Source organism: Lontra canadensis, unplaced genomic scaffold, assembly GCF_010015895.1.
Source record: "Lontra canadensis isolate GAN:19392208 unplaced genomic scaffold, GSC_riverotter_1.0 scaffold38, whole genome shotgun sequence".
In the NCBI taxonomy this organism is placed as follows: domain Eukaryota; kingdom Metazoa; phylum Chordata; class Mammalia; order Carnivora; family Mustelidae; genus Lontra; species Lontra canadensis.
In genome coordinates, this window is record NW_022631032.1 from 18,279,480 (window position 1) to 18,306,042 (window position 26,563).

Consider the following 26,563-nt stretch of genomic DNA (forward strand, 5'->3'; position numbering starts at 1 on the left):
TTCTGAAAGCAGGGAGGCTACATGGAAATGTTTAAGAGTTATTCACTTTCCTCTGGGGAACATTGCATCCAGCCCTTTCCTTCTGTGAATATATGGAAACATTTCCAGTATTACACATAGAAGGAGTTGCAGAATTTGTACTGGGATCCAATGTCCACCATACCTGTGACCAACCCAGAATCAGGTGCATAAACGTCAATTCTAGCCTCTAAGACAATCTCTCAGAAAGTTCCTCCAGACTTACCTCCAACTTACTGAGTACATCCAAGGTACATTCATGACAATGTACTTCTTTCGAGAATTGCAAAAGTGCCTGGAGAGTGGGGGTGGTCTATGCCCCAAACTGTCTGGATACATAGCCTTCTAAACATGAGGCCTACTAGAAGGCTCCAGCAGGCCATGAGAATTCTGTTTGGGAACCCAGCCCTGCCTTCTCTCTAAATTCTAGGAAGGCCTACATTTCTGCCTGTTCCAGTCTTGATTCTTAGCAAACCCCTGTTGTCAAGAGTCATCTCCAGCCTCTTTCTCTCAGGATCATCTCATGTTTATAAAGAGATCATACAAGGTTTTCAAGAGTCTCCTTTAGAGACAGCTCCACTCTTGCAAGTTGGGACACCGTGGGAAGAACATCCAGGGAGTAAATCCCAGTCCTCCATCTTGGGAACCATTGTCCTTATTGTCCTCCTACACCTGAATGTCTTATGGCACCCCTCCTTCCCCCTTCCAGGTGCTGTACAGTGTAGGGAGGGTTGGATGCCAAACTGACAACATCTGGATCATGACAGATCTTTGCATGTCTGACTATATATGTATTTTCTAGTCTTTCCCTGAGGGCTCAGACTGGGCTGCTCATTAATTTATCTCTTCCCTATCCATTTGGATTTTATACTGTAAATGTTCACAGATTAGCTGTTTCCAACACTTCTCATCTCAAATGGCAGATAAGAGCGGAAGAGCTCAGGGTCAGCCTAGCTGTGGAGAAGTCACGAGCTGTAGACATGTGACCAATTGTTTGGATGTTCGAGATTATAGTAACGCTGGCTGGAGTTTATTTCACACATCAACCCTGCTGTCTCCAGCTTTGATCTGGCCTATGGAAGGGAGGCAGAAGCTTTAAAACATGATGATAAACAATGAGGTCACAGGCCAGAACAGCCAAGCCCTCTTGGACTTAGCCAAAAAAAAAAAAAAAAAAAAAAAAGTCCTTATTGGCTACAGAAGCCCTGTGGGTCACTATGAGTCAAAGAATCATGAGAAGAAAAATGGCAGAACAGTGACAAGAAATCATGGAGAGCTTCACCAGCCATGACAAATGGCAGTCCTTGGACATCAAATAAACCTCCAGGCAGGAGAGAGAGATGAAGTCACTAGACAGACAAGGAGGTAACTTGTGACACACGTGTCAGGGCAGACTTCTCGGCATCTCTTGCTCCAGCTAGAACAGCTTAGATTGTGCAGGAGATAAAGATACATTTTCCTGGGCTCATACCAACAGGTGGGGTTTCATACATCTTCCACCATAGAGGTTGCAAACTGGTAGTCTGTGGGCTGAAGTTGGCCTGCCAATGTGTTTTCTTTGGCCTTGACAGTGTATTTTAAAATTTTTGAATCTATTGCCAACTTTTGCAAATTGGGGATTTCACATTTTTAAAAATATAAATCTCCCACTTTTCTTGAAAAATCAGAAGATTTGGCAAGGATAGGCCTATCTTTCCAGCATGGCAAAAATTGGCCATACTAAGGGACAGCTGTTCTTGTCCAGCAGGGATAAGAACTTGCCAGCTCCTGCAACCCCACCTTGCTTATTTCTCTTGATTTTGTTACCTGCCTGGCTTCTAAAGCCACTGAAGTTTACAGCCCTGGGCATCCTGTCTGTAGCAGATCCCCTTCTCCCACTGTAGTGGGAGTCCAGGCTGGACTTCAATTGCCAGTGAATATACCTCTTTGCCTGAGGACTTTCGTTCCTCTGTCTGTTCCTCAGAAGGTCATCAATTGCTCATTCCCAGCAGTCTCCAACTGATTGGAGCTGGTGGATAAATACCCCAGCTTCCTCCCTCAACTTGGGATCACTCTGACACACAGGTTGTACCCTGGCTCCTGGAACTCCCAAAGGTATTAAGCTATACCTTAAGCTCTACCCACCGTGGTAACTGCCTAGATGACATGCCCTTTAAAGGCTGCCTTACCTTCTTCATTCTCTTCTCTCTCCACTAGCAGTTTTTCTTTTCTTTTCTGCCACCTGAATAAATTCAGTGTACAGTTTGCTGCATAATAATAAGAACTTATAGTTGCTGTGTTTTATGCAGTTGTTGTGAATGCAGAATTAGGGAATACTGAACCATTGCTTCTGGGGTTGGGTTCCTAGTCTTCTGGTCACAGTGTTTTCCTCAACCAATCAATACGGAACCTTGTTTTTTTGTGTTTATGTTCAAAGATATGTTATTCAATATACACTGTTGATTCATAAACATTGAACTCATAGGTAACAACACATTAACTCTTGCTTGAATGGAGCTTATCAAACACACATATTTTCTCCATAGACCACATCACAACCTTCTTGGGCTTAGGAACACTAGCTAGCACTTCAATACTAGGCTTGGGGGCACCAGTGAAAAAAACAAAAATGGGGAAAATGTAACACTAAATAGAATATAAAAAGGATACTTTTCTACAACATAAGAACTGAAATAAGAAGACAGAGCATTACCTTGTTTGACCTCAGCTAGGAATGGGCCCATCAGGTAACTCAAACTCTTTGCCACTCTGTGCGTGCCCACAAATAAATGTGAAAGTGCCATAGATGTTGATTTTGAGGTTACAAATATTACAGTAAGGACACAAATTCACAAATACAGAGTCCATAAATAATAAATATCAACTATACCCCAGAGTCCGCTTCCAGGGGACCCCAAATAAAGAGAGCACCATAGAAATGCTTTCTTCCTCAATTCAGGAAAAACTAAAACCCCGGGGAAGAAATATAAAATGATGATTTTCAGGCAATGGTCATCAGTACAAGATCCCCAAGAGAGGGGGAAAAATGAGGTAAGCCCTATGATTTCCCCAGAGTATTACCCAGAGACCATTTCCAGGCTATACTGCAGGAAAGAGGAACCCAGGTGGAGCCTGAGGGTCATCTTGAGTTGAAGAGATGGAGCTGGAAGACCAAGAAGTTTGAAGTGTTTAGAGTTGGCAAGGCAGAGTACTGGAGAGTGGAGACCTGTGCTCAGAGAGTGCTCCAGAGGTTTGTAAGGATGTGTGAACCCTCATATGAATTCTGATCAGAGCATGTGTGTGAGGAAACACCAAAGCCACCTAAAGGAACAGAGGGAAGAATCCTCAGACCTTACACAGGGTTGCGAATAGTGTTCCCACCAGCTGATTGGAAAACCTTATCATTCCTGGGGCATCAGGTGGAGTACTCAAAGTACTTGATAGTGTGGAAAAAACTGGCCCTCAGCTAAAGACTGCTGAGAAGACCAAGCTGTTTCCAACTAAGTGAACTACCTTCCAGAGCAAATCTCAATAATACTTACAGGAATACAAGAACATCCAACTTCCAACATGATAAGATTCACAACATATGGCATCAAAGAAAAAATTACCTGGCATGCAGAGAACCAGTAAAATATGATCTATAGTAAGGAGAAATATTAATAAAAACAGACCAAGAAATGACACAGATGGTAGTATTAGTAGACAGGAACATTGAAACCATTATTGTAACTATATTTCATATGTTTAAAAGTGGAAGACAGATGGAGTATATTAAGTAGAGACATGGAAGATATAAAAAAAGATCCAAATAGAACTGCTTGTGATAAAACCAGAATGTCTAAGATGAAAAATTAAACAACACACTAGATGGGATTAACAGCAAACTAGATGCTACAGAAGGAAAGATTAGTTAACTTGAAGACAGAGCAATAGAAACTAGAAATAGAAAGTGAAATTCAAAAAGGAAAAGAGTAAGAGAAGTCAGAGGCATTGTTACAGTGTGGCTTCTAATTGAAGGTCATTTAGGTCTGTTCCTGGAACCTATGGTATATGGGCTCTTGTGATCCTTGGGAGGAGACACAATGGGGAAGCTGGACTAGGGGCCAAGTTCCCTAGATACACTGTCAAGGGGAAGGGATGGACAAACCTCCTGTCATGCTCAGTTTAAGGTGGCTTCCAACATGCCCCAGCTTTCTTCTTCCAGGCTTTAGAGATTTGCTGGGAAGCTGTCTGCTATGCTTTTAAGGGATGTTCTTCCCAGGAAATGGAAAGAATGGCTATGGAGTTTTCTGTCTCTCCAGTTCCTTCCCTCATTTTTGACCTCCTATAAACACAGGAACCTTTTGTCTTAAGACCATCTACTCATTAATGAGAAAGGATAAATGACAAGAGCAACAAAATGAAGATGAGAGAAATGTCCTAAATACCACACTAAGGTCTCATAGCTCTTGTTTCTACGAGATGGTAAAACATAAAAATGGCTGTGAATTTGACTTTTTCAATGGACATCTCTGAGCCCATTCTCAGATGATATGGCTCTACCACAAATAACTGCTGAGGCCCTGCAGAGATAGCTATTCAAACCTCAGTAACATACCTGTTAAATTTCTTTTGATTATGAAATGTCTCAAACACACTGAAAATAATGTAAATGACTCATATTTACATTCTGAGGCTTTAAAAAGTTGACTTGTGGTCATATTAGCCTCAGAACTTTGGTTTTAATTAGTATTTGGAATTACAGATACAGCTACCCCTGCTACCCCATTCTATTCTATTTTTTCTCCATTCCCAGTAGTGTTCATCTCCTAAAAGTGTTTTACTTTTTAATAATTTCTGTATTTACTACATATGCTTAATGTGTAGTATCATTTTGATTCTTTAAAAATTTCATGTAGATATTACGTTGTCCTATTATAACTTAATTTCTCACTTAATGTGGTGTTTTAGAGATTTGTTTGTGTGGACTTCATTATGTGACATTTGGTTATTTCCTATTTTTTGCCATTACCATGTTTCAGTGAATATTGCTGCACAACTGTTTTTGTAGAAATATACAAAAGATTTTTCCAGAAGTGCAAACAGTGGGCTGTCTAATATGGGCATCCTCAATGTTACTGGATATTGGCAAAATGCTCCTCAAAGGTAGTTTACATTTCCTCCGGTGATGTGAACAGTCCCCATCCCCCACATCCCTGACTGAATTGATATCATCAGCCTTAAAAATTTTGCCAGTCTTTGTCTGGAATTTCTATTCTGTTCATTGATCTCTTTCTCATTCATTTTCCAATGCTACACTATTTTAAGTATTATAACTTTATAAATTTGCATATCCAGGGAAAGGGATCTCCTTCTTTGTTCTTCATAATTATCCATTCTTGGTTCTTTACCCTTCTGTAGGAATTGTAGGATGGCTTGTGAAGATCTATGGAGCTCAATTAGCACTTCAAATGAAATGAGAGTGAATTTATAGATGAATTTGAGGAAGATTCAGATCTTTATGATATTGAGTCTTTTCACCGAGGATCATGTTATTTCTCTCCAGGTTTACTTTTATTCCTTCAGTAAAGATTATAGTTTGTCCCACAAATTTTGTGAAACTTATTACTAGGTACCTTAAAGCTTTTGTGGCTGAGACACCATTTTTCACTTCTCAGGTAGGCAAAGATTAAAAGGGCTACTAACACTCTATACTGGTAATATTATGGGGATATGGGCATTTTTATATTTTATCATAAGTGTAAATTAATTCAGCCTCTTTGGATACAAATTTTAATAGCTGTGAAGTTTTTAATGCATATTTTATTTGACCCAGAAATTCCCTTCCAAGAATTCACAAGTATATGCACATACATATGAGAGTTTGTGTGTCTAAGGGTATTTAAGGCAGGATTATCATAAGAGCAAAAAATTGATAATAGATATGTATATCAGTACAAGACTGGTTAAATTAACCACTGAATAGTTTATCCAGTCAATGAAATACTATATGGCCATTAAATAAAATGAAGCAGCTTTATAAATTCTTACATGAGAAAATCCCCCAAGATTTTTAATTTTTTTTCCTCTTCCTGCTTGCTTCAGGTTTAGTTCACTCCTTATTTTGCAGTCCCCTAAAGTAATAGGATAGGTGTGATTTGAAGTTTTTCTTCTCTTTCCTTATAGGGATATATGGCTGTAAATTTCCCTCCAAATCTGCTTTAGCTACATGCCAAGAGTTTAGGTATGTTGTACCTCCACTTTCATTTATTTCCAAGTTTTTTTTTTAAAGATTTTATTTATTTATTGGACAGAGAGAGAGATCACAAGTAGGCAGAGAGGCAGGCAGAGAGAGAAGAGGAAGCAGGCTCCCCGCTGAGCAGAGAGCCCGATGTGGGGCTCGATCCCAGCACCCTGGGATCATGACCTGAGCCGAAGGCAGAGGCTTAACCCACTGAGCCACCCATGTGCCCCGTATTTCCAAGTATTTTCTAAGTTCCTTTATGATTTCCTCTTTGATCCATTGGTTATTAAGGAATGTATTGTTCAATATCCACATATTTGTAAGTTTCTCAAATTTCCTTCTGGTATTGATTGTTCTTGGAGAACAGAAAGTATGTTGGAGAACATACTTTGTATGACTTCAATCCTTAAATTTATTGAGGCTTGTTCTAAGGTTTAACATGTGGTCTATCATGGAGAATGTTCCATATGCACTTCAGAAGAATGTGTATTGTGCTATTGATAAGTGAAGAACAGAGACACCTCTTAAAATTCCTTTCCTCTCTTCTCCTCCTGTGTTCCCTGAGGTTAGTTCAGAGCATCTCTTCCTCCAACTTGACATCTCTCACTCTCTATGCCTAATCCATCAGGCTTTCCTCATTTTTTTCCTTTCTCCTATCTTACATTTTTATTATATATATTTATTACATATAATATATATTATATATTGTATTATATAGCCTCTCTCCTGGTGGCTCTCAGTCTTCTGCCTCTTTCTTCTCTTTCTTCTCCACTTGGCCCATCGTTTAGATTCTCCCAGACCAAAACAGAACCTGAGAACTTACCAACACAAGAATTCATTCCTTTTACCAAGTCCTCTCTAGTTCGGTATCTCTCTATCGATTTTCCTAAAGCTGCTGTAGAAAAAGTCCAGGAACGGGGTCGATAAAGAAAAAGCTCTCCATATGATCAGAATCCTCTGTATGGTTAAAATGAAGCAGTGAAGACAAAAAGTTCCCTCTAGACCCAGCTTCTGTGGATCAAGACCCAATGGGAAATTGTATAAATAAAACTTTAATCACCCTTGGCAGGATTACCTTCCTCCTTCAAGGTCATCTGCCATAAACTCCTTCTTAGCTCTGTCTCTATCTCATAGAACAGAAAGCCAGGCTTTGAGAGTGCCAGCCCTGAAGCTGGAATCAATCTGGCTTTAATTCATTATTAACACACTATTAAAAAGCCCTTTTGAAGTCACAGACCAGCAGGAGCCAAGCACACGAGATCCCAAGAGCTTTCTAAGATCTTACAGCCTATGGGCGGGCAGAGAAGTAATTGCACTTTTGGTGTCCACCAACAGGCTTGCAGAAACATCAGGCCTGTACATTTTATTTTGTCATCACACGGACCCAAATATGAGTTAGTACACATCTCCAGGAGTACTCCCAGCATGGTATGTGGTTATCATACTTTGTGGACCTGTCTTACTGGCCACATCTTGTTCATCTTTTTTTTTTTTCTTTTCTTTTCTTTTTTTTAAGATTTTATTTATTTATTTGATAGACAGAAATTACAAGTAGTCAGAGAGGCAGGCAGGGAGATAGGAGGAAGCACGCTTCCCGCTGAGCAGAGAGCCTGATTTGGGGCTTGATCCCAGGTCCCTGAGACCATGACCTGAGCCGAAGGCAGAGGCTTAACCCACTGAGCCACCCAGGCGCCCCTTGTTCATCTTTTTATTCAGCATGCCGAGCACCTTGCCTGGCACCTGGTGGATGTTTGGTAATGTCTTTAGAATGAATGGAAACAGTGCAATAGTAAATATACCGAGTAGGGCTTCACAGTGCTTTTTCAAAAGAATCGTTACAGATACTCCAAACCTCATCTATCAGTCACAGAACTCATCTCTATCTCCAAAACCCACACATGCCCTGTGCAATTAGTCTTCCAGGTTCTCTCAAAAGTTTGGCAGCATCTTTAATCCCTGCAACCCCAGCTCAAGTCAGTGTAATTATCCACAAAGTCTATTTCAAATGTATAGTATAAACACATATGCATGCCCACATGGGCACACGCACCGACAAGCTACAAGTTTTCAAGTACAGAGAGCGCTGAGCTCACCCTACTTTTCGCACTAGGACAGAAAGTAGACCTTTGTTCTCAGAATTAGAAGAACAATGAGGAACAGAGGCATGTAGTTCTCCCAGACTGGATTCAACCTGCAAAGGCCCCTGGAACTCAGGGGGCAGGATGCCTGAGAAGTTTGCTCTCCATAATCTCCTCTGTGCCCTAGCCCTTCCCCATTCTGACAACTGGCACCCATCCTCATTGCCTTGGGGAAAAGGGGACACTGAAGAGTGCTGCTTACAAAGAAGTCAGATGCTCCGCTTTCCAGGTTCAATAGACTAAAAAGGAACCTCAAGCAAGCAACCGATCAATCAATCAACAAAGAACACCTGAAGACTGGTAACAGAGCCTCCCTGTTCTGTACAAGAGCCAAATGTCCCCTGAGCAGTCTGTTGAGAGTAGATTGTGGTGTTGACAGTAACTGATGTCACCCAGAAGGGGCTCATGAGGCTAGTCCGAAGGTGGTCGGGGAATCTCAGTCCCAGCCCCGGTCCCTCAGTGGTAGCTGAAAAGATGGAAGAACTAAGTGGAAACTCTCCTAGAGCATCCCACAGCATGAAGCTGACACGCACACTGCCTGAATTTGTATGGAGTTATTTTTCCAGTACATCTGTTGCTGGGAGCTGGCAGGAGCTGCAAGTCTTGTTTCTGGGCTCAGCAAGATGCTGATTTGGGTCAGGGCCATTGCCTGAGTCTAGGCCTCCCCAGGCAGCCAGAATCAGGAGAGCTGCCTCCCCACCACCCTATCTGGATGGATCCATGGGGAATAAGCTTAGTGTCCATGATCTTCCTCCCAATATGATCCTCACATGCTATTACTGAGCAACAGAGGTAATTTTCTGAGCACTTGTTTTTAGGAACAAAAACCATTTTTAGGTGAAAAGCTGTTGCCCTTAAAAAATACATAATCATGGGGCGCCTGGGTGGTTCAGTCAATTAAGCATCTGCTTTCAGCTCAGGTCATGATCTCAGGGTCCTGGGGTCCTGAGACAGAGCCCTGCCTCAGGCTCCCTGCTCCCTCTCCCTCTGGCCCTCTTCCCACTTGTGCTCTCTGTCTCTCTCAAATAAATAAATTAATTTAAAAAAATACATAACTGTGACTTAAAAACAAAATAACAGGATCTTTTAAAAAAATTTTTTTTAGTGGAATTGGGTGGTCAGAATGAATTCCAAAATATTGTTAGGATTGTTGGGATTAACTGTGTTTTTTTAAGACAGGCTCTCTTTACAATGTCGGGTATGGCCTTTACCCTGCAACATATTCTAGGCATCATACAGAATATGCTGAAGAATGTTTCACTCTTTTGAGGACTTTAGATCTAAAAGAGTACTGATCACATATTTTGCACAGAGCATAGATCAGCAAACATGTTACAGTCCCACTTATACAAAAAGAACAGAAATAACCTTGCAGAATACTAGAGGAAGGTACCTCTTTCAGTGATTACTGTCCTCCACAACCAAAAAAACAAAAGGATAGATCAAGTATTTATGCTGGTGGCATCCCTGTCTTACTTTGGATTCCCCTGACAGCAAACTCTGGGGTAAGAAGTTAGGTATCAGGAGTTTACTTGGGAAGAGAACCAAGAAGTACAAGCGAGGGGTGGTGAGAACGAGACGAAAAAGGGAGAATGTGGATAAAGGGTAGATTGATGAACGGACTGCCACTGTGGACAGCTGGGACCTCAGTACCGCTAGGAATTCTCTAATGAATTATGTAAGCCACATCTCAGAATAGTTGCACTGAGCTTATCCGGTATTTTTCACTGAGACATTTATCCACCAATCTCCTTTCCTTTATGACTAGAGTTGCTCCTGTAATTAAGTCCCTAGCACTCCTGCCTTGCTCTGCTCAAAAGGGGAGCAAGTTCCCCGGTGGCAGAGACACGGGCACCGTGGTGCCCTGTCTGTAGGCACAGCCAACGTCTGTCTGCAGCCGCAGATGAACTCAGAGCGAGGCTGAGGGACCTAGTACAGCGGCTGCTACAATCCCTTTGGAAATTATAAATATATATATTAAATGTACCTATTTTTAAACGCAGTAGTCCAGGAGAAGAAAAGTTGAAGGGAGAGCAAAGAGACCTTGGATCCCAGTGAATCCCTGGAAAGTTGCCCTATGTCCCTCCTCCAAGCCAATCCCCAAGGCAGAAAGCATATGTGGAGGTGAACGACCGAAGCCCCAGAGAGAGAGAGGACCAGTGTCCCCATGCTCAGGTACGGTCCGGGGCAGTGACAAGCCCCCAGAGTCCTCTACCAGCATGCTGTGCGAGCAGGAGAAAAGTCTTGCATGGGTTTAGGCTGATGAGTGTGACGTGGTCTCACAGAGCTCCCTGTGCCCCCCCCCAGAAGAGTGGCATGGCTGGGCCTCAAGGAGTGTGGCCCCAGGAACCCTTGCATTTGGGGGCCAGATGGGACCAGAGCCCTTTCAGGGGACCCTGGCATGGGTAAATGACAAGGAAGAGGACAGGTGAGGGCCTAAGACTAGCTTATGTGTGAACCCAGATGAGTGTTTTTATTTTGGGGGCAAATGAGCTCATAATCCCACACCAAGGAGAATGTGGCCTCACACATCTGGCGTTTATACACACAGAACTGAGCTCCCTTGCTGCCCTCTCATGCCCAGGAAGATGAGGTCCCGGCCTTGAGAGAAGGACAGAGAGAAGCAAATTGAGCTTGGATTTCTTCTTTGTCATGTTAGGGGAGAGGTATTCTTTATATATTTTTCAAATTTTTATTTGAATTGAAATAGGGCTGACATTAGATATTATATTAGTTTTAGGTGTACAGCATAGTGATTTGGCAATTTTCCTTACAAGGGAGCCCTCCTTCCCTGGCAGACATTAGAAGAATCTGGAGGGCTCGTTAAAACACAGATGCCTGAGCCCACCCTCCATCAACTCTAGCTCAGGAAGTCTGAGAAGGGCCTAAGAAGGGCCACTGTTCTTGGCCACTCTTACATCTGAAGATGACCCTAGAAGCATCATAGATGTTGCTCCTCCCTTAAGGCAGCCCTGTGTGAAAACTCTTCTCTGTCATTGCTTGTAGCTGTGGTATTTACACACACAGATACACTCCAATCAGTGATCATGTTCTTTCCCAGTAGGGTCCCCGCACAAGGAAAGCCGAGCCAAAGGGTTTCTGTCAGAGAAGCTGGAGTGAGGTTGTCCACCTCAGGCCTGGTCCTGTCAGGCGGTCTGAGGGAAGGGAGGAGGGGGCGCTGACATGGCCTCTCATTCCCTTCTCCCCTTTCTAAGGCCGAACATTGGTACCCATCCCAGGCTGTTACCTTACTGTCAATGATTCAGTCAGTGCACAATGTCTAGTGTACTAATCCCATCTCTGTGACACATGTTGCAAGGCCAGGCATCGTGCTATGTGTGGGAGAGACAAAGATGGAGCGACCATTAATAGGAGAGGCCAAAAAGTGAACAGTCATCACCATTTAACATAACAAAATCGCACAGACCACATGCCTGTGGTCAAGTACTTGGGGGGAACTGTTTTCTCTTCTCCTCTTGTTTCTGGCTCTTCTTTCCACCTCAAGTTCATAAGGGAACCGAATAGTGACCAGACATTCACCTGTTAATGATGTCATGAATGGCCTGGGCCAGGTGTCTTGTCGCGTGACTGGGAGTTTATTTACTAGTTGATGTCCACTGTTCCTTCAGTGAAGGCCTCGGTCTCTGGCTTGTTCAGGCACTTTGACCTGCTGCCACACTGCATTGAAGACTTAACTTTTTTTCTAGGCGAATAGCAGACTTTCTACACTAAAGGGGCTGTGGCCTTAGAACAGGCAGATAAAAGGCTAAAGGAAGTAAGATGCAGACATCCCAATGTCTAACCGGAGTGTCCATTGTCCCCACTCCCAGGATTACTCCTCTTTGTCTGCAGTTGTGTGACATAAAATATCCCTGTTCTATTGAGGTATAAGCTCAAATTTCAGGAAGGTTAGAAAAATCAACAAATCATCCTGAAAAAAATAAAAAAACAATTAACCCCCCCAACCGAACCCTAAGTTACAGCTTTCTTGGTAGATACACGTATCGTTACAAAACTATGAAAAAAAATTCATTTACAGAAACTCACTTAGAGCCTGTGATTCTCAACTGTAGCAGTGAAAATTCAGTGTAAGGATCAACAAAATTCAAATCATCCCCTAACACTTACCCAGCATTAGCAAGAACTGGTCGACCATAGTTTTAGAATATGGTTGGCATTTTCAACAATTCAGTGATCAGAAAAAATTCCAGTTGCACAAAGACAGAAGCTAAGAGCCAGGGTTGTAGACTGAGGAGGATTTGCTGACACCTGGGTGCTGAAGGGAGGCTCTAGCTGGGAGGTGTACAAGCAGCTCGCTCCCGTGAGCCAGGAGCTGGGATGGAGCAGAGGGCATGTGTAGATGGTCCCAGTGGCCTGGGGCCAGAAAGGCCTGCCACTCCCTCAGCTCAGAGTGATTCTGTCAATGGGGGAAGTATGTGGGAATTTTACTTCATTCTTAGCAGACTTCAAATATCATCAAGTATCATCCCATGATTATGGGCTGTGTGGGATTCTGTTAGGGCTGATCCAAATCCCGGAGTCTCAGAGGACATGCTGACCTCACTTGACTTGAATCAGAATAGCTATATTGTTGTCTCTACGTTCATTCGAGAAATATTTACTGAGTGCCCACTCAGACACACAGTTCTCCGGGGAAACATCAGTGAATGAATGGGTGGAACAGCTCTCCTTGTAGGGCTTACCTTTTATGAGGGTGGGATGGGGATTTAGACAACAAAGAACCGAGTTATCTTACTTATCAAGTGTTGTGCAAATCTACAGAGCCTCAGAGAAATCGAGGCAAGAGGACAGAACGCCATGCGTTAGATGGAGGGGCTTCTGGTGTGGAAAGGTGGGTCAGGGGACGCTTCACTTGAATAGGCAATATCGGAAGAAACATAAAAGCAAGTAAGTGAGCCTTCTGGGTGGCTTTCTGGGGAAGGAAATGTCAAGCAAATGGTCAGTCAGGTAAAGTCCCTGGGCAGGGGTGGGGGAGGGTTGGCTGATGAGTTTGAAACCAGTGTTTCTGGAGAGAGTCAGGGAGGGTGTTATGCCCTGAGGCTGGAGACCGAGCATTGCTTGTTCTCTGGAAGTCTCCTGGAATCATCCTGGTTAACCTCGAAATGTCCCAGAAATTCTAAATGACATCTCCCAGAGTGACTGCCTCTTGAACCTGAAAGTCATATAACTCCCACCCCACTCCACCCCAATGCGGGATTGGGAAGATATGGCCCAATCCAGCAATCCTAACTGCTGTCCATCGGGACACTACGTTGGGCTGTGAAGAACAGTCACGTATAACTATGTCGCCTCTGACTCTGAATGTCTTCAGGGAAAATGCTCACACACACACACACACACACACACACACACACACTGAGCTCAAGCTCTGGAAGAAGCAACTGAATCAAAAGGAAAAACTTTTTTTTCCACGAGATGTTTAAGTTCACATTCTAAGATCAAAATCAAAGTAGAAACAATGAGTAATTCATTTCAGGAATTCCCCAATGGCAGTCCCCCCACCCACCCCACACCCCACTCCTGGTTACCGGGCAGCCTAGCAGTTCTGCAGCGAGGAGAAGAAATGCACCTCGCTGTGATGGTTGGTCACCCTTAATTGGCTACGTCAGCCAGAAGCCCAGGAACTCTGAGCATGCTGGATTCCCTCCTCTCTCCCATCTACATCACCCCCTTGAATCTCATGGCTTCAGACACCGTCCCTGTGCAGCTTTACCATCAGCAGGCCAGACCTCTCCCCCGGCCCCCAGCTATTGAGAATCCCGCTGCCTACCCGTCACCTCCCCTTAACTACCTACACGACATCTCGAACTTCACATGGCCCAACCAGCCGCTGTCCTACATCTCCTTCTACCAACTCCTGCCCTTCCCCTTGTTGGGTAAGGGTAACTTTGTTCTTCCAACCACCAGACCCAAAACTTGCAATCACCCTGGACTCTTCTTTCTCTTTACACTGGATAGCATATGTCCAGAAGCTGACTTCTCCTCCCACCTCCGCTTTGGTCCATGCCTTCATTATTTCTCACTGCAACAGCACCTGAGTTGGTCTCCCTGCTCCTCCTTTCTGTTCCCCCAGTGTGATCCCGACACAGCAGCCAGAGTGATCTCATTCAAATCTAAGTCAGTTGTGTCTGTCCTCCACTCACAACACTCCAAGGGTTCCTATCTCACGCAGAGGAAAGAGGACAAGCCCAAATCCCTACAATACCCTCCGAGGCCCTCCATGACCCCCCCCTCACCTCTTAACCCCCTTACCATTCTCATCCTGTTTTCCACCACACTCTGCCCTCCTCACTCCATTCCTGCCACACAGGTTCTCTGCTGCTCCTGGAAAGGCTCAGCACATGTTCGCTGTGGGATCTTTGCCTTTGCTATCCCCTGACCCCGATGCTCGTCCCCACATTGCTGCCTGGCCTCCTCCTTCCGCGGAAGCGAACTCCTCTGTGAAATCTTCTCTCACCACTCAGTGTTTGTTGTCAACCCCCAGTGCATGCTCCCCAGCCCCTTGCCCTGTTTTATTTTTCTCCTGAGCCCTTACCAGCACCTGGCCCACTGCATTTTTCAATTAATTATCTGTCTGTCCCACTAGAATGTAAACTCCAGTCTGAAGGACAAATTTTGGTGTTTTATTACTGCTGCACTCCCAGTCCCAGAATAGTTTTGGCACATAGTAGGGGCTCATTAAAATCGGTTGGTTGAATGAAGGTTTTATAACTGAAGAACACACCACTCCTTCCCTGATTTCCCCCCTTAGTGACCATGTATAGGAGGCATTCGGATGCTCTTGTGGGCAGGAGGGGCTTAAGTGTAAGAGCATCTCCCCCCAGCTTCCCTCATTCTCAGAAGGATGAGGACAGCGGTCCTCAAGAAGGAGGGAGAGTCCAGCCTAACTTCCCAGATCACTTGTGGGAGGCTGAGGGTGCAAACAGACAGCTAGCTGTTTGCATCTATGCCCCAGGTTACAGCCTTCCTGAAATCAGGAGGGAACACTCTTGACTGCCCCTGTGGGTGGGGAAAGAAGTCTTCCTATCTGCGAGATTCAAATTGCAACTCCTGGGGCGTTCCTGTTTGGGTTTGGTCCTGGCGGTGACAGTGTTTACTTTGCCCCAGAGTTGTGTTCTGTGGGATTGTGCAAAGTCTGGGAACAGTGAGGGCATTAGGACCAGGAGCGAGGCGCACGCTTGGCTCCCGATGTGTCTGGCAGAGGGCTCTCAGCTGAGCTCGGAGCTATGTGTGAAAGGAAATCAGGCGCTGCCTGCGGCTTCACATCTGTTGATCTGACCTGACTTGAAGTGTCCAAAGGAGGACGACTGTCAACTCTGCTGGACTGAGGACCCACCAGCTCCCCTCAAGACATCGCATAGCAACCTGACCATTCATGCAAGCGCAGGGGGTAGGGGGGGGAGACGAAACACGTGAGACCAAACACCTGAGCAGAATGGAATAATTTTTTTCCCCCAAGGAGATAAAGAGGGTAAAAGGGGCAAAACGATTCCATTTGAAGACCCCGTGAATGGGCTTTCAGAAGGCAATTACAGAAATCCTCTCAGAAAGGACCCAGTGTGGGACCTGGGTCCCGTGGCTTCCTGATTGTGAGTACAAGTCAGTCCTGCACATGCTGTTGGCAAATGCCAGATGGAAAAAAAGGAGCAGGTTAAGTGACCAGCGAGAAACTTCCAGGTGGATCTAGGAAGCCAGGTTCTCCTGCAAGCCTGAAGGAACCTGGAGCTGGAGGAGGACGCGAACTTGAATATGACCTGTTGCACTTGGCAAGTTCCAGCAACATGCTCCTAAGGAAGCGATGCCGGCACGGACAGTGCAGACTGCCATTCCTGCTGCTCTTGCTGATGCTGGGGTGTGTGCTGCTGATGGTGGCCGTGCTGCTCCCTCCCTCACACGTCCCACACCCTGCGGTCACAGCCCAGGCCACCCAGCGCAGCCCAGATGCTGGGTATCGCCTGGACTTTGGGGAATCCCAGGAATGGGTGCTGGAGGCCGAGGATGAGGGCCAAGAGTACAGCCCCCTGGAGGGCCTGCCCCCCTTTATCTCTCTGCGGGAGGATCAGCTCCTGGTGGCCGTGGCCTCACCCAGGGCCAGAAGGAACAAGACCCAGAGCAGGAGAGGTGGCAGCTACCGGCTCATCAAACAGCCAAGCAGAAGGCAGGATGAAGAGGCTCCAGAGAGGGACTGGGCCGCGGAAGAGGAAGATGGGGCAGCATCTGAAGATGAGCTGACCCCACGCAGCCTGGGGGAGGCGTTCAGTGCCCGCATTCCCCTGCAGAGGGCGCTGCCTGAGGTACGGCATCCACTGTAAGTAAGGCCCTGGCTTTCCTTTCCCCCAGCTCCCGAGGCCTTATCTGCAGACTCAGAGATGCCAATGTTCTCCATTCTACCTCCACTGTCCTTAGGGCAGTAATTCCCAAGATGTGGTCCCTGGACTGGGTGGCAGAAGCATCACCTGGGGACTTGTTAGTAATGGGCGGTCTCAGACCACATCCCAGATGCAGGGAGTGAGAAACTCTGGGTAGGTCCGGTGATTTAACCAGCCCTCCAGGTGTGAAAAGGAAGAGCTCTTACTGCTCTTCCTCACTCCGGTGCTAGTCCTTCTGTCTCGGGATTATCAGGTCAAACAGCTTTATCCATTCAACACAGAGTGAGCGTGGGGCAGACGTTCTCCAGCCCACTTTCCACCTCTAACACTCTGCCTCCATGCATTTGGATATTATGGTTGTTGCTATTGTTTGCTTTCCTTTTGGGTCAAATTAACAATTGAAACTAACATTTCTGTGACTCCTGCCAGGTGCCTGATTTTAATCTAAGAGCTGTTCATATATTAGTCCTTACAACTCTGTCAGATGAGTGAGAGGATTACCTTCAGGCTGATTTTATAGGTATGAAAACAAGGCACAGAGAAGTCAAGTAACTTGCCCACAGTCACACAGCCAGCAGTTACCAAAGCAGAGACTGGAATCCAAGAAGCTCCAGTCTCCCTGGACTGCCACCTCATGACACCCTCCTTTGTTTACTAGACTCGGGACACAGTCCCAGTCCTCAGGGGCTAGATTGCTGTGCTGCGGCAGCCTAGCCTGGCAACCTAGCCTGGCCGCACCCTAGGAGGCAAGCTGGGAAGTGTTACAACATGCAGGCTGGACCCAGGGAGATGCTGAGCTTCCCTTGTGCATCCCCTGTCCTCCCCCACCATCACCATGGCAGGCTGCAGGAGAGGGCTCTGGTCCAGCAGCCAGGGCCAAGGTGGCTGGTTAGCTCTGGGAAGTTCCTTCCCTGAAGCCACTGCACTTCCTAGAGCCCAGCGAGTTTCCCACCAACCAAACACAAGTTCTGACCCTCCCTGGGTGAGCAGGTCTACGTAGAGCTGCAGTCAAGAGCGAGGCGATGTGCTCCTCTGAGCCCAGGGGTGGGCAGCGGCAGGGGGGTGGGGAGGTGGTGGCTTCCTGGCAGCCTGACTGGCCAGCATCACCCTCGGGGCATGCAAATACAGGTCCATGCGTGAGACAGTGGCTCCTTTGCACGTGTGCCTGCCTTACTCATCTTACCCATCCCAACCCTGCTGCTCCAGCTTCAGGTCTTCGCTTAAAAAGCTCTTTTCAGGAAACTTCCAGACCCAGCCAGGCCCACCCTGGTACGATTTTGTGCTCTCAGAAGTTTGAATTCATCACGCTCACCACAACCAAAACTAAGTGGTCCCTGACGTTTGCTCAATGCTCGGGTCCCTGCCTTGCAGACAGAAAGAAATGAGGGCCGAATGAATGAATATATAGTTTTCAAATTCTTTGCATACGTTTTTGCTTTGGCGTAGTGCAAGGAGTGTCTTCATCTTGCCAATAAGAAACATTGCCTTAAACAAGAAGGTCTCTGGCTACCCACAGGTGTGCGTGTGTGTGTGTGTGTGTGTGTGTGTGTGTGTGTGGACTTTATGGAAATGCGCTCTGCATACACATATCTGTGGGTGCCTTGTATATGTGTGTTTGTGCATGCGTGTGTTTTGTGTAGTAAGTACATTACATGTCTGTTGTGTTGGACATACATACATATCCTCCGTGTGTCGTGTTATGCTGTGCACAGGTATGAGTTGTGCAGTGTGGAGTCACACATGCAAGTATCCATGTTCTTATGTGTGTGCATGTTGATATATGAAGGGGCATATATGGTACATTTGTGATTGTGTGTGTTTTGCACATAGTGTGACATGCATTATGCAGGTATGTGTTGTGACTGGGGTTTTGTTTTGTGTGTGTGTTCGTAGCACACGCGTGAATAGACACTGTGTGGTGACTGCGTTACGTATGCAGATGTGCTTGTGTGGGTGTGCGGGTTGCATGTGTTGCACATGTGTCGTATCAACCTGTTCTCTGAGTTGTACATGTGTATGTGCGTTATGTACTAGTCATGTGGTGTGAAGTGCATGAGTATTGTGTGTGTGTGTGTGATGCAAGTCTGGGTGAATTTTGCAGAGTGTGTGTTGTGCACCTGTAGGTGGTGTGTATGTGGGTGTGGGGTATACATGTGTCTGTTATGAAGTACTGCTTATTTTGCAAGTTTGCAGGTACATGTGTGCATTGAATGTGTTGCATAAATGTAAGTGTGTCAGGCTAGTTGTACGTGTGTATGCAAGTGTGTTGCATGTGCTATGCTTGGGATGTGAAGAGCATGTGTATGTTCGCATGTGTGGTATGAGTGCGGGTACGGTTTGTGTCACGTGTGCAATGTTCACTGACGCGTGTGTGTGGGAGCCTCTTCAGTGGGCGCCTCTTCAAGCCAGCCTAACCCACTGGTCTCAGTTTGTCTGGGACTTTCCAGACTGGGAAACCCCGCAGTCAAAGGCAAACCCCCTCGCCAAGCTTGCCTTGGTTCTCCCAGGCCCGCCATCAGCTCCGTGTGGAGGTGTGTGGCGCCCTCTGCTGGCTCAGCTCCCCCATGCAGGCTGTGTGGCCGGGGCCTCGGGCCCCCAGCCTCTCTCTCCTCTCCCCTCTGCCCCTCAGGTGCTGCTGTCTCCCCCTCCTGCCCCTCTCAGGACCCACAAGGGATTCTCTGCAAAGTGAGGCAACCAGGGGGACGGGACCCTCCGCCTCTCCCACTACAAAACCAGGCCCAAATCCAGCTCATAAAAAACCAGCCGTGTATGAAGTTCCTACCCCGTGTGAGTCCTGCACTGCTTTTCCCACCAGGCCAAGGAGAACTCTGGAAATCCCGTGCCTCTACCTTTGGCTGTAGTGTACCAAGCACCACCCATCCCAGGGCTTCCTGCAAGCCTGTCCTGCTGGCCCCGATTCATGCACCAAAATCTCCAAACCAGTCCTGGCCTTTGTTCATTCCCCCCCAAAGCCACAGGCTTTATCTGAGGACCTCTAGGGTCACTGCTGAAGGTCATGTTGAAAAGCAGCATGCAAGGAAGTCAATAATAACAAAAGACTGAAACAGGGGGGAAAAATGGTATAAAAGGTCAAAAGGCAGTCTCTGGAAAGAAAGGCCAAATTACAGAGAATATTTATCTGAGCACTTCCTATGTGCTGGGGATGCTGCTAAGTGGTTTTCATTCATTTAATCTTCATAAAGAACCTAAGCTAGATACTTTATCATTTCCACTTCACAGAAATGAAAACTGAGGCACAGAAAATGAAGGGACTGAGGCCAGGTTATCGGACCAGGTGTGTCTGGCACCAAAGCCATGTTCTTAACCACCACATCGTACCCTCTGGGCAAGTCACTTGGGCTGGAAGCATTTCAAGTTTCCCCACGTAAATGAGAGAACTCACATGGGTCCGCAGGGTGATAGGGAGGACGGTGTCTGTCACAGCGTCATTGGTGGCACTGAGGAGCGGGAAGCCACCTGAGCACGTGATCAGAGGGCGCTGGGGGAGCTGGGTGCCTCCCAGAGGCACTCCGGGGGAGACAGAAGGCACAGACTCGGTGCACAATACTGATGGGGGGAGCGCTTCACGCATCACGGGGAACGAAGCAAATGAGACGCAGAAAAGAGGTCCGTAGCATGACATCACTGGGGGAAGGTGAGCTCTGGGCACACTGACCATTGCGTTCTTTATACAGGGACTGGCCGTGCTCTGGGGAGGGCAGGGGCTTGGGGGCGGTGGAGGGAGTAGAAGTGAATGAATGCATGGATGAAGTGAAGAGGCCCAGACGGAAGACCAGGGCAGACTCAGTTCTTCAAAGCTGCTATCAAAGAGGGGGTCGGGGAGGAAGAGGCCTTGCCCATTCAGTCTGTGTGGCAGGACAGCTTTCAAGGCTCCGCCAGGCCCAGCTCTCCTTTGATCATCCTGGCATCCGGCGTAGGGCAACCGATGGCCAGGATCAAAGAGGCTCCCGACTGAGAAAGTGCTCTGGGATCTCCTGGTCCAGGCAGTGGCCTCAAAGCTGAGTGCACTTGGGATCACCTAGAGGTCTTGCTGAAATGCAGATTCCTGGCCTCCCCTCCTGCGGCGCCCGACTCAGTAGGTCAAGGGTGGGGCCCAAGTATTTGGTTTCTACACATTTCCTGCATGATGCTCAAGCTGCTGATCTGCGGACACTCTATACCCAACAGGTTAGACGGAGCCGCGCTTCTCAAACATTAAAGTGTATGTAACCTCGCCCCCCAGGCCTCTGGTTAAAATGCACAGTCTAGTGTAGTAGGCCAGGGGTTCGGCCCCAGATGTGACACTTCCATCAGGCTCCTAGCTGGGACTGGGGCTGCTGGTCCACAGACCACGTGTTTGAGCAGCCATGGGCTGTTGGGTCATGAAAGTATGTACTTGTTGGATTCCCCATATGGCTTGTTAAAAATGCAGATTTTCAGACCCCTTTGCTGGAGACTCTCCACAGTTCTGAGTTAGAGTGCAGTGATCTGAATTTTTAAAAGCTGATGTTCATTCAGGGAACCGCTGATTTGGACAGTGAATGGAGAGGGAGTAGAGTTCTGGAAGCTTCCATGGAGGAGGTGGTACTGGGATTGGAAAATAGAAAGGAGAGGCAGAGAACACAGTCCCTTTCATGACCCAGAGTTCTGTACTTAAATATAAACATCAGCTCAGCCCTACTTTGCTGTGCGCTAACTACTTGCATCAATTTGGAACTTGCATTCCTATTTTGGCCCATGTCTCCCTGGTTTTTAACCCCACAACAGTGACTAACACATATGCCCAAAGAACAGCAGACCTGAGGCTGAATTCCGGCACCAGCTCTTCCTGTGGGACCCGTGTGGTCACTCAACTTCTCCCTGCACAGTTTCCTCTAAAATGTAGCTAAAATAACACTGTCCTGTGGGCTGTGGGTTAAATGAGATAAAATGTGTGTTGATTCCCCCCCTCGGTATTCAAGTCCAAACAAAAGGTGTCCTCACCATATTTTTTTTTAAAGATTTTATTTATTTATTTGACAGAGAGAGAGACAGCGAGAGAGGGAACACAAGCAGGGGGAGTGGGAGAGGGAGAAGCGGGCTCCCCACTCAACAGGGATCCTGATACAGGGCTCAATCCCAGGATCCTGAGATAACGACCTGAGGCAAAGGCAGACGCCCAACGACTGAGCCACCCAGGCGCCCTCTTTATCCTATTGTTGAGTGTAGGGCCTGGGAATGAATTGAGAGATGGAGAAGACTAAGAGCAGGCAGCTGTGGACAGCATGTCACTGTCCTATCTCTGATCCAAGAGTTATTTTCTACCCCATGGGCTACTAAATCATCACCGACTTGGTGGCATAGTGGAATTACCTGGTAAGTGTTAAAAATTATTCATACTGGGTCCTGCTCTCAGGGATTCTGACTTAGTTGGTCTGGAGAGAGGCCTGGCCCTCCCCAGGTGACTCTGATGCACAACCAGGGCCAAGAACCAGGGCTGCAAGGCCCCAGGTCCACAGCCAGTCGGGAGACCCTCGCAGGGGTATCCTGTCCTTTTTTCCTTCCCTCCGGCCCAGAGGCAGCTTTGGCAGCAGCTTTGTTGTCAAGGAGAGGGTGGTGTTGCAGTCCACCTTCCTGTCAACCGTTCCCGGAAGGCAGGGAGAGTTACCCCAGGATGTTGGCTCTGACACCTGGATGGCCAAAGAGAGAGAAGACAGTTGGCAGGCATCAGTAAGTCTGAGTGAGTGGGGTGGGTGGGCACGACCCCAGGGTGGGGGCTGCAAGGCGAAAGCAGAAGGAGCAGGCTGGGGCAGTCACCTTGGGCTGGAGCTCAGCTTACCCGCCCTCCCAACCTGGAAGGGAGGGAAGACAACCCAGTGTGGACAGTAGGAGTGCTGGTTCTGGGCCCTGGCCAGTGGAGTCCCGAGGGCATACACATGTACCAAGCTTTCTGTCCTCAAGCCCAGGGCAGTCACAGCTGGGAGTGGTGCCTCCATGCCCTGCCCCTCAACTTCCATTCTGGATATGTCACCCTTTAGTGGGCTTATGCTATAGATGCTATAGATGGGCTATAGTGGGCTCAGAAGATAACTTTCTGAGATCAAATGTGTTCACGGGAGTCCATGCAGCAAAGTCTAGCTTTGTGCTTCGGGTTAGGCTGGGGGATTAGATCAGAGGTGGTTAACTCCTCTCTTATCTTTTTAATTCTTAGGAAAACTGCTATTTCCCCTGCAAGTGTGGTCCTCAGGCCTGCAGCATTGAAAATGCAGAATTTCAGGCCCCACTCCTACCAGATGAAAATCTCTATTGTTAACGAGATCCCTAGCGGATTGATATTCATGTCAGAGTTTCAGAAACTCTGATGAGGCCAGTGGTTCACAGCCTTGCCTGCGCATTAGAATCAACTGGAGAGTTTCACAGCTCATCGAGCCCAGGCCCCACCCCAGACCAGCCAGTGAAATACAGCTTGCTGGGACTCTCCTAACTGATGCTAGTGTGCAGCTGCCCTTTGGGGTGCGCAGGAGCAGAGACCCTGGTGTTGCTGCTGGTGGTGGGCTCACAGCTGTCTGCACAGGGCCTGAGGAGCTGGGACTGCCCAGGGAGGAGGGCCGGGTGTGCAGGAGGAGGACAGGCAAGAAGCTCACAAGCCAGAGGCCCTCTGGGGCTGGGCCTTCCTGATGTCCTCCAGCAGCTGGTGTCCCCAGAGTGAGCTGGTTGTCTTCCTGGCTACTTGCCTTCTAATGTCTCACCACTAACAACCACTGTCCTGTGCTCAGGCTCCGGTCCAGAGGCCAGCAGCATCAGCACCACCTGAAGGGCAGCCTTGGGGATCCAAATCTGCGTTTAGGGATGGAGATGGGGACAGGGAAGGGGACGACAGGGGGCGTTGACATCTGAGAGGCCCTGAGCAACCTCTCGGCTTCTGCTGCCTGTCTTTGGCTTACTGCCTGTTCTATGACCTGCTACCAACTGCTGACCCTCTTTGTATGTCTGAATATCAAACTCCTTGAGATAGAGGGGCTGGAAAGTTCCCTTGGCAATGACTTGGGGAAGGCTATGCCTATTAGGGGAACAATTGCCCCAGGATGCCTTATGGGCCCTGGTCAGTGTCAGTGCCCATCTTTAGTCCAGGTCCGGGGAGCAGAATCAGAGTAGAGTCAAGGAGGCCTGGAGCCCCTCAGGAGGAGGCTGTGAGGCTTCTGCGGGCCGCATGAAGAGAAGGGGACTATGTGCTTCTTGTGTGACTTCTCTCCAACTCTGGGGAATGATGGGTAGGCAGCCTCAGGCTCAGCTCTAGGCTCCAGCCTGTCCCATCCACCTCTCTCATTTGTAGGAAATCATCCATCCTTCAAAGGATCACTCCCAGGCTGTGTCCCAGCCCTTCTGTCTCCAGGCCTGGCCTGGAAATTGTTATTCCCAAGATAAACCCCACCAATTACAGACAAAACGGACTGAGCACTGGGATTTTCGCAGAACGGGGGACACTGACTCAGTGGCCTTACCCGCCTGTTTCTATAGATCACCAGTCTACATACTCCTTGCAAGCAAGAGCAGTGCCCACACCTTCATTTACTGAACAAATATTTATTCAGCGACTATGAAAGGTGAGAAGGTGAGCAAGAGCCAGCCCTAAACCCAAGGGGCTTGGGGAGCCCTGAGGGGTGCAGATAAGGCCCCAGATTGTTGCATCGGTGGGCTCCAGGCGGCGACACAGAAACTCATCTGAGTGGGGGACCTCCGCCGATTTGGTGGAAGCTGGAGGTCAGTAACCCCCAAACAGAAAACCCAGTAGAATCCTTTCTACGCTGGCCAGGCACAGAAAGGGTGGGGGTGGTGTTGGTGGCCTAGCCAGGCCATCTGGCGCAAAGCTATGACTCATCCTTCTCAGAATCATCGTCCAAATGCATTTTCTGAGTTCACAGGGGATCCTGGAGCTGCACGCGGCGAGGGCGTGCATCTGCGTGTAAACACAGACCTTGGGCTCCTCTGATCTCGGAGCGTGAAGATATGAAGCTAACATTTATTTAGCAACCCTCTTGGGTCTGGAGGAGTCCTCTGATCCCGGCCGCACCCTTGGGCTATAGGAACGCTTCAGCCTCCCTCTGTTGGCTAATTAGAGGATGTAAATGGAGCCAGGAGTCAAAGCCAAGTTGATTTGATTCCGAAGCCCTTGGTCTTTCCTTCCCCACTGCTGCCTCTAGGAAAGATGGGCAAACGAGGGCAGGGTGAGCTTGTGGAAGTGTACTCACTGAGAGGGCGAAATATCCACCAGCTCTGTGGTTGAAGGACAAGGAAAGTAACTGCACTAGGAAAGAAGGAGAACAAGCATTTCTTCAGGGATCCTCTTCACAGCCACCTGTCCCATTTGGGGACCACTTTGCAATGCTCAAAACCAGTTTCTAGGCACCACCTCACCGATACCCCCATCCGGCGAAGCCATGGAAGGGGTAGAGCAGGAAGAACGTGCACCCCCATTTGACAGAAAGAATCAGAAACATGCAGAGGGGGAGTGACTTGCCTGGGGCCCTTTTGCTTACTTGTTTGCTTACCTACCTACTTTATTCCCTCAGACAATTTAAAAATACATCATAAAATAGAAAATTGCTATTAATATAATGTTAATCAAAATAAGGGGAAATCAATTTGGAATACCTCCCCTTCAGCTCTTCGTATGCCCAAGCTCTTTTTCACCCGCAGGCCTTAGCAGAGGCTGTGACATCTGCCAGGAACCCTGTTCCCTACCCAAACCCCTTCCTTAAATGGTATCCTGCCCACCCTTCTGGTCCTGGCTTCCATGCCACTGCCCAGCTTGCTGGCTCCCTGAGGGTCTCCTTGGAGCACTTGGTGTGGCTGTTAAGTAATTATTTGGTTATCGGCTTCACAGGATATAAACTCCATGACCTCAGAGACTGTCTTAGTTTGGGTTTCTCCAAAGCAGAGCCTGAGACAAGGATTTATTTTGTGCTCAATGCCAGGGAGCCCTGGTAAGGAATTAGGAATGTGGAGCAGAAAATAGACCGATGAAAGGTGTGTTCTCAAGTGTGTGCCTCAGTGGGCAACTAGGGCTCAGCCTGCTGGGGAATTTGGGATGGGCTGTGGAACAGTCTATCCATGCTTGACCTCCTTAGGGTCAGGGTACTAATACGTCAGCTCCTTTTAGTCACAGGCTGAGTGCGGCTCCCAGGGGAGAGCAGCTCTTCAGATCAGCATGGGGAGAGCATCTCTAGCAGGCAGAGAAAGCCCTGAGGCAGTTAGAAGGCATGGTGTGGTGTACTTTAAGGATACAGCCGAAGGGGCTAGGGGTGGGGCGCCACAGATTCTGCTTTAAGGATCTTATCTGTTTAATTCATCTTTCAGTCCTCACAGACTTCAGGGTGTCAGGAAATATCTGTTAAATGACTGGATGGAAAGAGTGAATGTCAGGATCAAAGAGAAAATTAGGACGAAGGTAGGCAATCCATAGACCCCCCTCAATGACTAAATATCCTGGTTCCTTACTCTGAGCTTCCTGGTGGCCAGACTGAAAAAGGAAACACCATAGATATCGTGATCCTTATTGCTCATGAGGAGACAACTTCCGAAAGGAATTCAGGCAGCCCTTCACACTATCCTGTAGAGTGGTTGTTTAGAGATCGTTATATTTTACAAAGATAAGCATAAATACAATACACATGTAAAGTACATTTTTTCAAAGATAGCTATAAAAGGGCCGCTGTCTGTGGAATGCCTATAATTACTCTTCCATTCTCACAAAAGGCTCAGAGGTAAATATTATTCAGTCTTCAGATGAGAAAACTAAGGCTTGTAAATGTTGAGTATATTACCCAAAGGGT

General features: G+C 47.4%; 1 protein-coding gene across 3 annotated transcripts in view; it reads left to right on the forward strand.

Annotated features, from left to right (window-relative positions):
- The first annotated feature begins 15,936 nt into the window (after nucleotides 1-15,936).
- GALNT15 (polypeptide N-acetylgalactosaminyltransferase 15) overlaps nucleotides 15,937-26,563 on the forward strand; it is a 44,822-nt gene continuing 34,195 nt past the window's right edge. For all 3 annotated transcript variants that reach the window (XM_032869760.1, XM_032869761.1, XM_032869762.1), the window contains exon 1: nucleotides 15,937-16,690. In XM_032869760.1, coding sequence (XP_032725651.1) covers nucleotides 16,164-16,690 — 527 coding nt within the window. In that variant the 5' untranslated portion in view covers nucleotides 15,937-16,163. The remainder of the gene's footprint in view (nucleotides 16,691-26,563) is intronic.